This window comes from Coregonus clupeaformis, chromosome 10 (assembly GCF_020615455.1).
Source record: "Coregonus clupeaformis isolate EN_2021a chromosome 10, ASM2061545v1, whole genome shotgun sequence".
In the NCBI taxonomy this organism is placed as follows: Eukaryota; Metazoa; Chordata; class Actinopteri; order Salmoniformes; family Salmonidae; genus Coregonus; species Coregonus clupeaformis.
In genome coordinates, this window is record NC_059201.1 from 22,147,154 (window position 1) to 22,162,876 (window position 15,723).

Consider the following 15,723-nt stretch of genomic DNA (forward strand, 5'->3'; position numbering starts at 1 on the left):
TAGGTGATTACCAATGCCAGGAGAGAACGTCATAGTAGGATTCAGTAGTAACAATGGCAGAGCCCACCCAACCCAACAGGCATCCATGTTCCCACCAGTCTGGTTTTATGTCGGTTCCATAAAGGAATAAATAGGGTTTATGTAGATTGTGGAGGAGAAATTGTTGCAATGCATCTGTGTGAATGTTCTAACAGTTTCTTATTATTAGAAATTAAATGACTTTCCTTCAGTCCCTCTGTATTCCTGATACTTATCGAGCTAATCCCACTCTCCTCTCAAACTCACACTTCCAGCTACTCTAATTAGCATAGTGCCAGTCTGGCAGGCAGCAAGGCAGGCAGGCATAGAGAGAAACAGCAAGAGCTAGTGAGGGTGGGTAGTACGTGGTATAAAACCGATGAGGATTTCTATGTTGTTTCGCCTCTTTGCACTACTGTGTTCATTGTGTGTTGTGGCGTGTGCCATTGAAAATACATGAGAAGGAGGGTTCATCCTTGCTTTTGTGGTGCATAGTTCACGTTGTGGAATGTGTAGATGTGGCACCGTTGGCTTAAGAAACATATTCTTACAATAACTCCCTTTCAAAAAACGCTCTTCACGATTGTCTGAAATTAAATAAAGACGATTAGATTCTATTTGAGACAAAGGACATTTTAGAAAGGGTTTGAATGCAATGTAATGTCATGCATTGCAGTGTTGTGTTAATGTTATCGTCGAATCAGATCCTCAGCTCTGTAGATTCCATTGTGTTGTGTTTACTATTGAGTGAGGCCAAGAGAAACGGTGGAATACAGACTCAGGCAAATGCCACTCTCTCAGATAAGACATTATATTAAAGGATATGTATATGCCACATCAAAGCATTATAAAAGCAACTGTTGTTAACACATATCTCTCCCCACCTTCACTTCACTAGACCCTGGGACATGTTTTCAGGACCTTCAACTTGCCTGACATTCGCTCCAATCTTCATGTCCCCCACCACCCCCTACAGTCCCCCACCACCCCCTACAGTCCCCCACCACCCCCTGCAGTCCCTGCCACCCCCTACAGTCCCCCACCACCCCCTACAGTCCCCCACCACCCCCTGCAGTCCCTGCCACCCCCTACAGTCCCTGCCACCCCCTACAGTCCCCCACCACCCCTACAGTCCCCCACCACCCCCTACAGTCCCCCACCACCCCCTACAGTCCCTGCCACCCCCTACAGTCCCCCACCACCCCCTACAGTCCCCCACCACCCCCTGCAGTCCCTGCCACCCCCCTACAGTCCCTGCCACCCCTACAGTCCCCCACCACCCCCTACAGTCCCTGCCACCCCCTACAGTCCCCCCACCACCCCCTACAGTCCCCCACCACCCCCTACAGTCCCCCACCACCCCTACAGTCCCTGCCACCCCCTACAGTCCCCCACCACCCCCTACAGTCCCCCACCACCCCCTACAGTCCCTGCCACCCCCTACAGTCCCTGCCACCCCCTACAGTCCCCCACCACCCCCTACAGTCCCCCCACCACCCCCTACAGTCCCCCACCACCCCCTACAGTCCCCCACCACCCCCTACAGTCCCTGCCCCCCCCTACAGTCCCCCACCACCCCCTACAGTCCCCCACCACCCCCTACAGTCCCCCACCACCCCCTACAGTCCCCCACCACCCCCTACAGTCCCTGCCACCCCCTACAGTCCCCCACCACCCCCTACAGTCCCCCACCACCCCCTACAGTCCCCCACCACCCCCTACAGTCCCTGCCACCCCCTACAGTCCCTGCCACCCCCTACAGTCCCCCACCACCCCCTACAGTCCCCCCACCACCCCCTACAGTCCCCCACCACCCCCTACAGTCCCCCACCACCCCCTACAGTCCCCCCACCACCCCCTACAGTCCCCCACCACCCCCTACAGTCCCTGCCACCCCCTACAGTCCCTGCCACCCCCTACAGTCCCCCACCACCCCTACAGTCCCCCACCACCCCCTACAGTCCCTGCCACCCCTACAGTCCCCCACCACCCCCTACAGTCCCCCCACCACCCCCTACAGTCCCCCACCACCCCCTACAGTCCCCCACCACCCCCTACAGTCCCCCACCACCCCCTACAGTCCCCCACCACCCCCTACAGTCCCTGCCACCCCCTACAGTCCCTGCCACCCCCCTACAGTCCCTGCCACCCCTACAGTCCCCCACCACCCCCTACAGTCCCCCACCACCCCCTACAGTCCCCCACCACCCCCTACAGTCCCTGCCACCCCCTCCATGTCTGTGCTCAGCTCAGCTCAGTAACTCAACCGCTTTTTGTCTCCCAGGCTCCAGTAAGCTCTAGTCCTAGGAGATGTGGTGGTTCCCCAGGTTTTCTACCCTCCCCCACCCTCCAACTTCCTCCAGTATCTTGCAGGGATTCACACACATAGTCCATGTTAGTCCCAGTGTAGAGGAAGCCAGGCAACCAGCAAACCAGTCTTACACTGACAAAACAAAACAGGACTGACATGGATGCTGTAGTTGCAGACTTTGAGGTAGATATGGAGGGAGACATGGAGGATGGATGAAGCTCTCTCTCTCTGTAGTGTAGAGGAATTAAACCGGATTGGGGAGAGCAGAGGAGAATCTGTCATCCAAGGTGACTTTGTGATTGGGTTCCAGAGTACAGCTTCAAATCCTCCTCAGCTGCAGGCTGTGTGTGTGTGTGTGTGTGTGTGTGCGCGCGTTAAAATACATGTATATTTGAGTATTTGGTTTTTGAAATACTTAGGGACAGATCTAAATGTACTGGGGGGGAGGGGTGGTCCAAAAAAGGGGAGGGTTGTCCCACTTTATTTTTTGCTTTGGGGAAGTTTGTGTGGTTTTTATTGGTCACAGGGGAGGGTAGTGCATTTTGTCCCTGGTTTACATTCACTCTTCTGCTCGTATTTTCCCTATAAACAATGGCTTAATTTACTTTTGATATTACTCTAATAAAGTTTAAAAACGTTTGTGAAGGTTTGGTATGGTGTGGCTATTATTAAGCTTTAACTACTGCAAGCCTATGATACAAAGGCAGTCCACACCACCTCTCCAACTGACTCCGACAGTTGAACTTGAGGTGAGGAAGTTTGTTTCAGGCCTACCAGAGTTACTCCTATAATATAACAATATAATGCTTAACTTTATACAAAATATTTTGATCGAAAATTAACTAATTAGCCTCTTTCTGTACGTCTATATCTGTATAGCAGACGCACAGTAGCCTTCTGACATAAATAAATGCATGTCGGTGTCGTAGCATGCCACCGGCATATTTCTATCTCTCTATCGCTCTGGGGTTAAATGCTTCTCTTCCTTTATATAGGCTATATACAGTTGAAGTCGGAAGTTTACATAGACTTAGGTTGGAGTCATTAAAACTCATTTTTCAACCACTCCACACATTTCTTGTTAACAAACTATAGTTTTGGCAAGTCGGTTAGGACAACTACTTTGTGCATGACACAAGTAATTTTTCCAACAATTGTTTACAGACAGATTATTTCACTTATAATTCACTGTATCACAATTCCAGTGGGTCAGAAATGTACATTCACTAAGTTGACTGTGCCTTTAAACAGCTTGGAAAATTCCAGAAAATGATGTCATGGCTTTAGAAGCTTCTGATAGGCTAATTGACATCATTTGAGTCAATTGGAGGTGTACCTGTGGATGTATTTCAAGGCCTACCTTCAAACTCAGTGCCTCTTTGCTTGACATCATGGGAAAATCAAAAGAAATCAGCCAAGACCTCAGAAAAATAATTGTAGACCTCCACAATCTAGTTCATCCTTGGGAGCAATTTCCAAACGCCTGAAGGTACCACGTTCATCTGTACAAACAATAGTATTCAAGTATAAACACCATGGGACCACGCAGCCGTCATACCGCTCAGGAAGGAGACGCGTTCTGTCTCCTAGAGATTAACGTACTTTGGTGCGAAAAGTGCAAATCAATCCCAGAACAACAGCAAAGGACCTTGTGAAGATGCTGGAGAAAACAGGTACAAAAGTATCTATATCCACAGTAAAACGAGTCCTATATCGACATAACCTGAAAGGCCGCTCAGCAAGGAAGAAGCCACTGCTCCAAAACCGCCATAAAAAAGCCAGACTACTGCACATTTTTTGGAGAAATGTCCTCTGGTCTGATGAAACAAAAATAGAACTGTTTGGCCATAATGACCATCGTTATGTTTGGAGGAAAAGCCCTGACCTCAATCCTATAGAACATTTGTGGGCAGAACTGAAAAAGCGTGTGCGAACAAGGAGGCCCTACAAACCTGACTCAGCTCTGTCAGGAGAATGGGCCAAAATTCACCCAACTTATTGTGGGAAGCTTGTGGAAGGCTACCCGAAACGTTAATTTAAAGGCAATGCTACCAAATACTAATTGAGTGTATGTAAACTTCTGACCCACTGGGAATGTGATGAAAGAAATAAAACCTGAAATAAATCATTCTCTCTACTATTATTCTGACATATCACATTCTTAATATAAAGTTGTGATCCTAACTGACCTAAGACAGGGACTTTTTACTAGGATTAAATGTCAGGAATTGTGAAAAACTGAGTTTAAATGTATTTGGCTAAGGTGTACGTAAACCTCCGACTTCAACTGTATACACTACCGTTCAAAAGTTTGGGGTCAATTACAAATTAATGAAGCTGCCAGTTGAGGACCTGTGAGGCGCCTGTTTCTCAAACTAGACACTCTAATGTAATTGTCCTCTTGCACAGTTGTGCACCGGGGCCTCCCACTCCTCAAGAAGGCCAGTGCTTGCTCCAAATACTCAAATAGTCTCAAGAAGGCCAGTTTTATTGCTTCTTTAATCAGCACAACAGTTTTCAGCTGTGCTAACATAATTGCAAAAGGGTTTTCTAATGATCAATTAGCCTTTTAAAATGATAAACTTGGATTAGCAAACACAACGTGCCATTGGAACACAGGACTGATGGTTGCTGATAATGGGCCTCTGTACGCCTATGTAGATATTCCATAAAACATCGACAGTTTCCAGCTACAATAGCCATTTACAACATTAACAATGTCTACACTGTATTTCTGATCAATTTGATGTTACTTTAATGGACAAAGAAATTGCTTTTCTTTCGAAACCAGGAGATTTGTAAGTGATCCCAAACTTTTGAACGGTAGTGTGTATATATATAGATAGATAGATAGATAGATAGATAGTAAAATAGATAGTGAAATAGATAATAAAATATTAATATCATACAGTGGACACCTAAGCCTTTACACCTATGCATGCAATGCACTGATAAATTTAGTGCTCAACTCTCCTACAGCTGAACTGTGAGGTGGACAATTATTGTTTTAATTGTCAAGGAGGGCATTAATTAGAGAGGCAACAAAGAGACCAAAGATAACCCTGAAGGAGCTGCAAAGCTTTACAGCGGAGATTGGAGTATCTGTCCATAGGACCACTTTAAGCCGTACACTCCACAGAGCTGGGCTTTACGGAAGAGTGGCCAGAAAAAAGCCATTGCTTAAAGAAAAAAATAAGCAAACATGGCAGGGACTGGGAAACTGGTCAGAATTGAAGGAATGATGGATGGCACTAAATACAGGGAAATTCTTGAGGGAAACCTGTTTCAGTCTTCCAGAGATTTGAGACTGGGATTGAGGTTCACCTTCCAGCAGGACAATGACCCTAAGCATACTGCTAAAGCAACTTTCGAGTGGTTTAAGGTGAAACATTTAAATGTCTTGGAATGGCCTAATCAAAGCCCAGACCTCAATACAATTGAGAATCTGTGGTATGACTTAAAGATTGCTGTACACCAGTGGAACCCATCCAACTTGAAGGAGCTGGAGCAGTTTTGCCTTGAAGAATGGGCAAAAATCCCACTGGCTAGATGTGCCAAGCTTATAGAGACATACCCCAAGAGACTTGCAGCTGTAATTGCTGCAAAAGGTGGCTCTACAAAGTATTGACTTTGAGGGGGTGAATAGTTATGGACGCTCAAGCTTTCTGTTTTTTTTTGTCTTATTTCTTGTTTGTTTCACAAAAAAAAATATTTTGCATCTTCAAAGTGGTAGGCATGTTGTGTAAATCAAACGATACAAACCCCCCAAAAATCAATTTTAATTCCAAGCCACTGTAAGTCCCAGACTTTATTGTACAATCCCGGTCACGGACAAATATCCCGGACAAATAAAATCGATCAATCAGTCAATCCAAAACGGAGCAGCTGCCAATTGATGAATGGAAAGAGACATCTGTTACAAAACACCAAAAAGTTTAATGACATTCGGAGATTGTAAAACAAAGCCTTTGATACTGGGTAAGCCTAAAAGGTAGGGAGGGATGTATTTTATGTTTGTTGAGATTGACATAGTCTATTTATTGTGGTGTTGAAAATGCAAACCATGATTTTGAAGTGCCCGAAGTCGGTATTCTTTGTTTATTGGTTGTGTGGTGCATTTGTACAGAAACCTGTTGGTGGAGAATTCGTTGCATATATTTTAAATAATTATAAATATAGCATCAAAATGTTGAGAATCTGATTCCCCCTAGCTGATCATTGTCTGCAGCCGGCCCTGATCGTAGTGTATTGAAACAGGCAGGGAGAGTGAGCTTGTCTGTTGTGGTTGGCAAACCCTCAACCTTCTGGCCCGTAGCCCTGCATGGCATCGACTGTGCCGCAAAAGCATGCTGAAGTGGCAAAGTCGATATCCACGTTCATAAACAAAGGGTCACTACAGTTATTGCTATTTTTGGTCATAAACATTATTTTGAGTTAATTCTATGGGGGGAGGGTGTATTTATTATGTACAAGGGGAGGGTCATGTGAAAAAAAAAGTATGTTTGGGAGGTGGATGCACTTTTTTTATGGCACCTTGAGTTGGACCAGCCCCTCCCCCCCAGTCAATTTCTATGTATTTGAGTATTTTCAAATAATGTGGCCCGAATTAACTACTTCTATTGGAAGTATTTTCAAATAATTTTCTTTAAATAGCCTACTATTTGAGTATTTTTAAATACCTGGGTTAAATACATGGGAGTGTATTTTAGTCAGTGTATTTTAGTATTTTCAAATACTTTCCAAGTGTATTTCCAAATATATTCCAATATTTAACGACTTGTATTTAAACCATTTTGGGGGGGGAAATACTTACTTCCAAATGTCTTTGAAAGTAATTAGAAATACCCTAAATAGTATTTGAACCCAGGTCTGGTGTGTGCGTGTGTGAGTGTTTATCTCAGTGTCTTCTGCTGTAGAACCCATGGCTGCTGAAGTAAAACATTCCATCTCCTCTGAAGCAGCAGTGACGCATGACCCCCTCTCGCCCAACAATACGGTATTGACCTGGGCACATTGGGCCCAATGTTTGCCAGCTTTAACTCGATAGGGCTGCAGCCTTTGGCATTTTAGTTGACTTGAGTAGATCGGCGTCGCAGCGGGCTCGTTCAAAGCCTCAGAGTAAATTCACTTAGACAGATGCTCTTCACAGGCTCCCCTCTCATTAAGGTAGATGGGTGGCTATGGAGACCACAGGGCAGGGGAGGGAGATGTTGAGACATCACCATGCACCACTCTGAACTACATCCTGTTATGTCATTATAGACTGACATGAGGAGGGGAGGTACATTCTATCAGGAAATTGTCTGAATTGTGTATCTGAGGATTTCATAAGAATGTTAAGAAAGACCAAAAATGTAGAGTTTCATAATGTGTTTTTGTGAGAGAGCAAGAGGGAAAGAGAGAGAACAAAACAGAGTATTAGAAAGAGGAAAGTGGAGTGAAGGAAAAAGAGAACGTGGCAAAGGCATTTCTGTGTGTTTTGTGGATGGCTTGATGGGACATCTCCTGCCTGTGGCTTAGATGACATAAAAATAAGGAAGTTCAAAAGAGGGGTGGGGTGAGCTTCAGAGGTCAGAGGTGAGGGTGGCACTGCAGGGCCAGGTGATTGGACGTGTCTGAAGGGAAGGGGTGTGTCCCCATGCCCATCCCCAGAGGCAGGCAGCTGTTTGTCTGGCCCCAGCGGGATATTAGCAGCTCCAGCTCAGACCCAGCACCACGCTCCACTACATCCCAATAGCAGCCATGTCAGTGGGGGCACCAGGGAGCCGTGAGCCCTCACAGCGCTTTATTTGGTCTGGAAGAGTTTGTTTGTTGAATGGAAAGTGTGAGGAAATGGTATGCTTCCAGAAGAGGCTCCCTGTTGGTTGGGGTTAGGGTTAGAAGTTGAGAGGCTTGATTCTTGCGAGTGCTTGGACAGTGGGGTATTATGACATCTCAGTCACTTTTTATCATGAGACGCTCTTGATGAAATTGAAACTAGATGGAGACATGATTAAGGCCTAAGAGACTGTGTAGTATAGCACACAATTCAAACCGAGATCTCTCTTTATGTGATTGAGATCTCTGTGTATGTGAGTTTATGTGTAGCATATGTTTGTGTTCAGGAGAAGGAGAGGCCCCTATAGCAGTGAGTGTGTCCCTGTGTTACTCCCTTGAAAGTTAGGCTCTTTAAGAGCTGTTTAAAAGGGACGCCCCCTCTTTGTGCCCAGTGTTCTGCCTGGCGTATGGAAGCCCTTTTGTCCAATCCTTTCATCTGGCTTCACAATAGGCCAGGCCGTTTGAAACACAACAGTAGATGAACTGCGCTGACAGTGTATTAAACTCTGATGAATTGCCAGTGCGAGGCATAGATCAGTGTCCTTCAACCTTTAGCACACACTGGGCCCAGGCCTTTTCTTGGTTAAATGGAACAGGTTGCTGGCTGTATGGCTGCTCTTTTCAAAAGGCCTGATTATATTCATGTTTTGTTGAAGTAGAAGCCTTTTTAAAATGTGTAAATCACTGCAGTTAAAAAGGAGCCCCTTTAGTCACTCCCATTCAGGGAGTTGACATTGTGCATTCGTGGTTGAAAGTTGATAATGGTGTTGGACATTTTGTGTGCATTTCGGTACAATTCTACATTTTATTTAGCTATCTTAAGAAGACTAAGATCTAAAGAATGTGCTATTTACATGCTAAACTGTGCAAAGGAATATGTATTTATGTTTTTTGTTAATTACAAATAAATTGCTAAATCCATCCACCTTTTATAATATAATAGAAATAATTAACTTTGTATGTATTTGCAATTGCATGTATCTGATTAAAAGAGGGAGAGAGAGAGAGAGAGAGAGAGAGAGAGAGAGAGAGAGAGAGACATAGTGTGTGTGTGTGTGTACCACTGTAGTGGCATTCTTTATGGCCTCCCTCCAAGTGTTCACAAACATACTTGAGATGTCTGATGCTGCAGCTTGTGGCCCCTACCTCTGACCCCTTAATGACTTCTCCCCTCTGAAGAGGGCTTAGGGCAGCCTGTTGACACAGATCACAGCTTCAGCCACTTAAGAAGAACAACAGGGCCAGACCACTGAGCCTCCATGCTGGCTCTGGCTCCGGCTCCCACAGGGACTAGCTAGCTTCTCCACCACCACCACCACTTCTCTAAGCAACAGGCAGATGAATCACAGCTGGCAGGACCACAGAGTAAATACATTTGAAGCATTCCGGAATCATATATCCATTTGGTAATAGATTAATTGTGTTAGAGTGAATGGAAGAGAATGGATATTCTAGTATGCACAACCTAGGGATTGCTGAGAGAGAGTTCTTAGCACTTACAGACGGGTTATCATATAGGAGCAAACCAGAGGGGAAGGTAGACTCTCTCTCTCTCTCTCTCTCTCTCTCTCTCTCTCTCTCTCTCTCTCTCTCTCTCTCTCTCTCTCTCTCTCTCTCTCTCTCTCTCTCTCTCTCTCTCTCTCTCTCTCTCTCTCTCTCTCTCTCTCGCTAGTGTTCAGTAGTTTGTCCTCTCCATCGTCCTCATCTGTGTTTTTCCCTCCAGGTGTGGTTCAGCAACAGAAGGGCCAGATGGCGCAAGCAGGCAGGAGCCAATCAGCTGGCCGCCTTCAACCACCTGTTACCTGGAGGCTTCCCGCCCACGGGGATGCCCAGCTTACCTACCTACCAGCTACCTGAGTCCTCGTACCCCGGCACTACACTGTCACAGGGTAAGACACGTACACACACACGCATGCACACACACACACACACACACACACACACACACACACACACACACACACACACATTCGCACACACTCACATACAAGCCTCCACATCTGCTTATCCCAGAGGCTATGTTTTGGGCTCAGATGTTTGCATATATGGATGTGTTTTAATCTAATCTAGGTAGCACTTGGGCTAAGGTATATCTGCTACACATTTAACAGAATATTATATCATATAGCAGTTATATGCTACATATACAGTTGAAGTCTGAAGTTTACATACACTTACATACACAAATTTCTTGTTAACAAACTATAGTTTTGGCAAGTCGGTTAGGACATCTACTTTGTGCATGACACAAGTAATTTTTCCAACAATTGTTTACAGACAGATTATTTCACTTATAATTCACTGTATCACAATTCCAGAGGGTCAGAAGTTTACATACACTAAGTTGACTTTGCCTTTAAACAGCTTGGAAAATTCCAGAAAATGATGTCATGGCTTTAGAAGCTTCTGATAGGCTAATTGACATAATTTGAGTCAATTGGAGGTGTACCTGTGGATGTATTTCAAGGCCTACCTTCAAACTCAGTGCCTCTTTGCTTGACATCATGGGAAAATCAAAAGAAATCAGCCAAGACCTCAGAAAAAAAATTGTAGACCTCTACAAGTCTGGTTCATCCTTGGGAGCAATTTTCAAATGCCTGAAGGTACCACGTTCATCTGTACAAACAATAGTACTCAAGTATAAACACCATGGGACCACGCAGCCGTCATACCGCTCAGGAAGGAGACGCATTCTGTCTCCTAGAGATTAACGTACTTTGGTGCAAAAAGTGCAAATCAATCCCAGAACAACAGCAAAGGACCTTGTGAAGATGCTGGAGTAAACAGGTAGAAAAGTATCTATATTCACAGTAAAACAAGTCCTATATAGACATAACCTGAAAGGCCGCTCAGCAAGGAAGAAGCCACTGCTCCAAAACCGCCATAAAAAAGCCAGACTACGGTTTGCAACTGCACATGAAGACAAAGATCGTACTTTTTGGAGAAATGTCCTCTGGTCTGATGAAACAAAAATAGAACTGTTTGGCCATAATGACCATTGTTATGTTTGGAGGAAAATGGGGGTGGCTTGCAAGCCGAAGAACACCATCCCAACCGTGAAGCACGAGGGTGGCAGCATCATGCTGTGGGGGTGCTTTGCTGCAGGAGGGACTGGTGCACTTCACAAAATAGATGGCATCATGAAGAAGGAAAACTATGTGGATATATTGAAGCAACATCTCAAGACATCAGTCAGGAAGTTAAAGCTTGGTCGCAAATGGGTCTTCCAAATGGACAATAACCCCAAGCATTCTTCCAAAGTTGTGGCAAAATGGCTTAAGGACAACAAAGTCAAGGTATTGGAGTGGCCATCACAAAGCCCTGACCTCAATCCTATAGAAAATTTGTGGGCAGAACTGAAAAAGCGTGTGCGAGCAACGAGGCCTTCAAACCTGACTCAGTTACACCAGCTCTGTCAGGAGGAATGGGCCAAAATTCACCCAACTTATTGTGGGAAGCTTGTGAAAGGCTACCCGAAACGTTTGACCCAAGTTAAACAATTTAAAGGCAATGCTACCAAATACTAATTGAGTGTATGTAAACTTCTGACCCACTGGGAATGTGATGAAAGAAATAAAAGCTGAAATAAATCATTCTCTCTACTATTATTCTGACATTTCACATTCTTAAAATAAAGTGGTGATCCTAACTGACCTAAGACAGGGAATTCTTACTAAGATTAAATGTCAGGAATTGTGAAAAACTGAGTTTAAATGTATTTGGCTAAGGTGTATGTAAACTTCCGACTACAATTGCAGGATCCATACAGGCAGTTGTTAAGCATACAGCTAAGTCTTTGTTACATGATGACAGGGAAACAGCCTAAGGCTTTGACGGAGTTTGCTACCAATTACAAGAGCAGGATATTTCTAACCTACATAAAGCACATGAAAAAGAGTCACATGGTGTCTGAGGCACAAGCCACTAAAACATAACAATTTGAAATTGAACAAATTTTCTAATACAACATTTGTATCTCTTGCTTTTAGTGGTTAGTTTTGGGGGCATAAGTCTCTAAAGGCTGAGATGTGTAAATTATTTTTCAGGGTTGTGAACAAGTCTAAACTTTATATGTGCAGTGTATTTGGTTGTTGATCTCTTGGCTCACATCCTCACTCGGTGTTGTTGTTATTGGTTCAGATGGCAGCAGTACGTTGCATCGGCCCCAGCCCCTGCCTCCGTCCTCCATGCACCAGGGAGGACTCTCTGACGGCAGCTCCGCCTACGGCCTCTCGTCCAATCGCCACAGCTTCTCCAGCTACTCAGACAGCTTCATGAGCCAATCAGTGGCCAGCAACCACATGAACCCGGTCAGCAACGGCCTCTCCCCACAGGTCAGTTCAAGGCCAAGGGCACGTCTCCCTATTTCCTCAGTCTCACCTCTTTTGATGAATTAATGATCAAATTACATTTTATTTGTGTATCAAATCGCCAGTTGGCAACCCATCCCTTGCGGGATGAATTGACACATGAACAAACATTACAATGATTCACAGTGATAATTACATTGATAATTATTCCGGTGTTATGCGTAGTGCACATCGCAAAAAGAATTGGTGAAAAAAATCCATACATTTTAGTAGATAAGGTTATCCAAGCAATAATAATAATTGATGTGTACCGTAAGCCATGGCCGTGGGAAGATGTTTTGGGTTAGGGGTGCTGAGGAATATTTATATACATTTCGTCACTTATAATTGTATTTATTTATTTTAATCAGGGGGTGCTGCGGCACCCCCACCACCCCTACTTCCCGAGGCTATGCCGTAAGCTACATAAAGTTCAATTTTTACAAAAAAATTATACTGATATAGACATGGTATTACCATCTGAAAATGTAAATGATTCAATGACCCAATGTTTAAATTATGTATATAATTGCAATTTGCTGAACCAACACTCAGTTAGAAAAAGCAACTAATAAGTAATACTGTATGTCGATCCATGGTCTTTTCTTCTAGCTTCTAAAGCTCTGGTTTTTCATTGGCTCATGTAAATTGCTACAATTTTAAAACAATTGGATTAACATCAACAAATTAAAATTAATCTTGATAGAGGCACATCTGCTCCTAAACAGCAGTTTCCACTTTCCTGGGACACCAAAATCTTACTCAGAACATGAGAAACACATGTGAATAAAATAATTAGCTAAAGCTTAAAAATGTAGGCGCTTAATCTTCTACAAGTAATTGTTCGTAGTTGGTAGTACTATGTTATTCCATTCACTTTGTACTACGTTTCTTCAGCTCCCAGCCTGGACTGTGTACAGTGTCTGGCCATAGGGGAAACTGCTACAGAGCTACAGTAGGCTTGTAGAGGAGGGGCTGTGAATATGTGGGTGGCTGTGTAGGGCTACTCTGCTGCCCCCCCCCCCCAGTCATGCTGCTTCCCCTTCCCTCCTCTCCTCTCTGCTCGGCCCTCCACACACAGTGAAAATACTGTGGAGCATTAGGCAGAGTAATTAGATGCGCTGCTGTCCTAATTGGGGTTTGAATCAATAGGAGGCATTAGATTCCCCTCTAACCGAGCAATTCTCTTCTGTCGTATAAAATGCAATTGCTTTGCCCCTGTGTGTGTGTGCATGTGTGTGTGTGTGTGTCTGGTGTTTGGTTTTACTATCCTTGTGGGGACCAGAAGTCCTCACAAAGATAGTAAAACAAGGAAAATGTATGAGGACATTTCGCCAATCCCCACAAGGAAAAAGGCAATTTTAGGCTTAGGGGTTAGGTTTAGGGTTAGGGTTACAAATAGGGTTATGGTTAGAATTAGGGTTAGGGGTTAGGGTTAGGAGTTAGGGTTAGCAGGTAAAGTTACGGTTAAGGTTAGGTTAAAGGTTAGGGTTAGGTTTAGGGTTAGGGGTTAGTAAAAATAGGATTTTGAATGGGAATCAATTGTTTTTTCCCCACAAGGATAGTAAAACAAACGTGTGTGTGGTGTGTTTCTGAAAAGCTGGGGATTACATGTCATTCTCTTTGGGCACCTCCATTAATAAGCATTTAAAACACTCGTCTATGGAAGGGGTTGAGCCTTAAGTAGCACAGATTGGAACATTATTTGTATTGATGCAAATCGTGTGTGAGGAGTGAATTATACACATTTACCCATCAATACTGGCCAGTCTTGCCCACCCTCACCAACAAGATGTGGTTAACAAGCAGAAAATAAGATTGAAATGGTGTGTAAAGAGTTGAAAATTAATTTCAATGCTGCATTTGTCCGCAATTACCCCCTTGTTCACACATGTTTTATTAGGATTTTTTTATTCTTCAAATATTTCTCAAAGCAGATTGGAAATATTCTTGGTATTACCCCTCTTTCTTTGGAGAAGAAAGAATTAAGGATTTTGGTGACAAAACAGAGATTTTCTCTCCTGCTGGAGTGTCGGAGGATAACATGGAGGCTCACAGCGTGTTTGATTGTTAATCGTGGCACAGGGGCTTTAAGTGCTAATGCTCTCACTGCAAACCAGCAGAAAACACCAGGAACATGGAATTCTTTTTCCATTAATGGCTCTCCAGTACTTAATACGGGCTGACGATACAGCAGCTCTCTCCCTTTCTTCCTAGGCATTCCACTATGTGTTTGGATAATAAACGTTTCCTGTTTAGCACTGGGGATTAAGACCTTGGATAACCGTAGAAACAGGATTTTCAATATTCAATTAGTCTATAAAGTGGGTCTGAAATCATTTTTATATTGAACCACAACAATTTTTATTTTTTGGGTAGTTAATTTTAAGCAAAATGTTATTGTATTGTATTAGTTCTTATATTTGTGATAAAGTTAATAGTATGTAGCAATGATGTTTAAAACAGGAAAACAGGCTGGGTTGTATAGAATACAGTATAGCCATGTGGCATTTCTATCACTCTCTCGCTGTGGGGAGATGGATGTTCTCTGACAGAGGAATCAGAGTTCACACTCCCTCAACGTCCTGCTGCTGTAGTAAGTGCTCACACACATACACACACACACACACACACACACACACACACACACACACACACACACACACACACACACACACACACACACACACACACACACACACACACACACACACACACACAAACACACACAAACACATCTACCACCCCACACACATACAAACACTCTATCTATCTGTAGTTAAACAGTTATTTCAGGCATCTGGAATGTTGGAGATTTGTTGTTGACATAGATTTAGTTTGACATAGATTGAGACTGTGATTTTTTTATTAGGTTGTTTATATACTGTATGTTTTCACTATCCTGTCTTCCTCTCCTCTATGTAATGGAAAAACAATACAAATAGACTCTCCATCGTGATGGAAATGAGAATTTTATATTGAGGTTTTTCAGACAGCATCTGTCCGGAAGAGATATGCCTGTGTGTTGGTATGTGTGAGCTATTTTCTCTAGTGTCTGGTATTGATGGGCTACCCGTTACTGGTAAAGATTGACAAAAATTCTGTGATTCCCAGTAAATGGGCTGCGGAGGCCAACTGCCAAGTTTATAATGGAATCCTGCTGCGTTCAGCATTGCCGACAGGTCCTCGCACCCATCCCAATCCCATAACCTTTCCCGACAGCGCACA

At 43.9% G+C, this 15,723-nt stretch overlaps 1 protein-coding gene across 8 annotated transcripts in view; it reads left to right on the top strand.

The window, feature by feature from the left end:
* pax7a (paired box 7a) overlaps positions 1-15,723 on the top strand; it is a 59,095-nt gene that overhangs the window by 30,499 nt on the left and 12,873 nt on the right. For all 8 annotated transcript variants that reach the window (XM_041888382.2, XM_041888383.2, XM_041888384.2 and 5 more), the window contains exons 6-7: positions 9,870-10,035; positions 12,287-12,480. In XM_041888382.2, the coding sequence (XP_041744316.1) occupies positions 9,870-10,035; positions 12,287-12,480 (360 nt within the window). The remainder of the gene's footprint in view (positions 1-9,869; positions 10,036-12,286; positions 12,481-15,723) is intronic.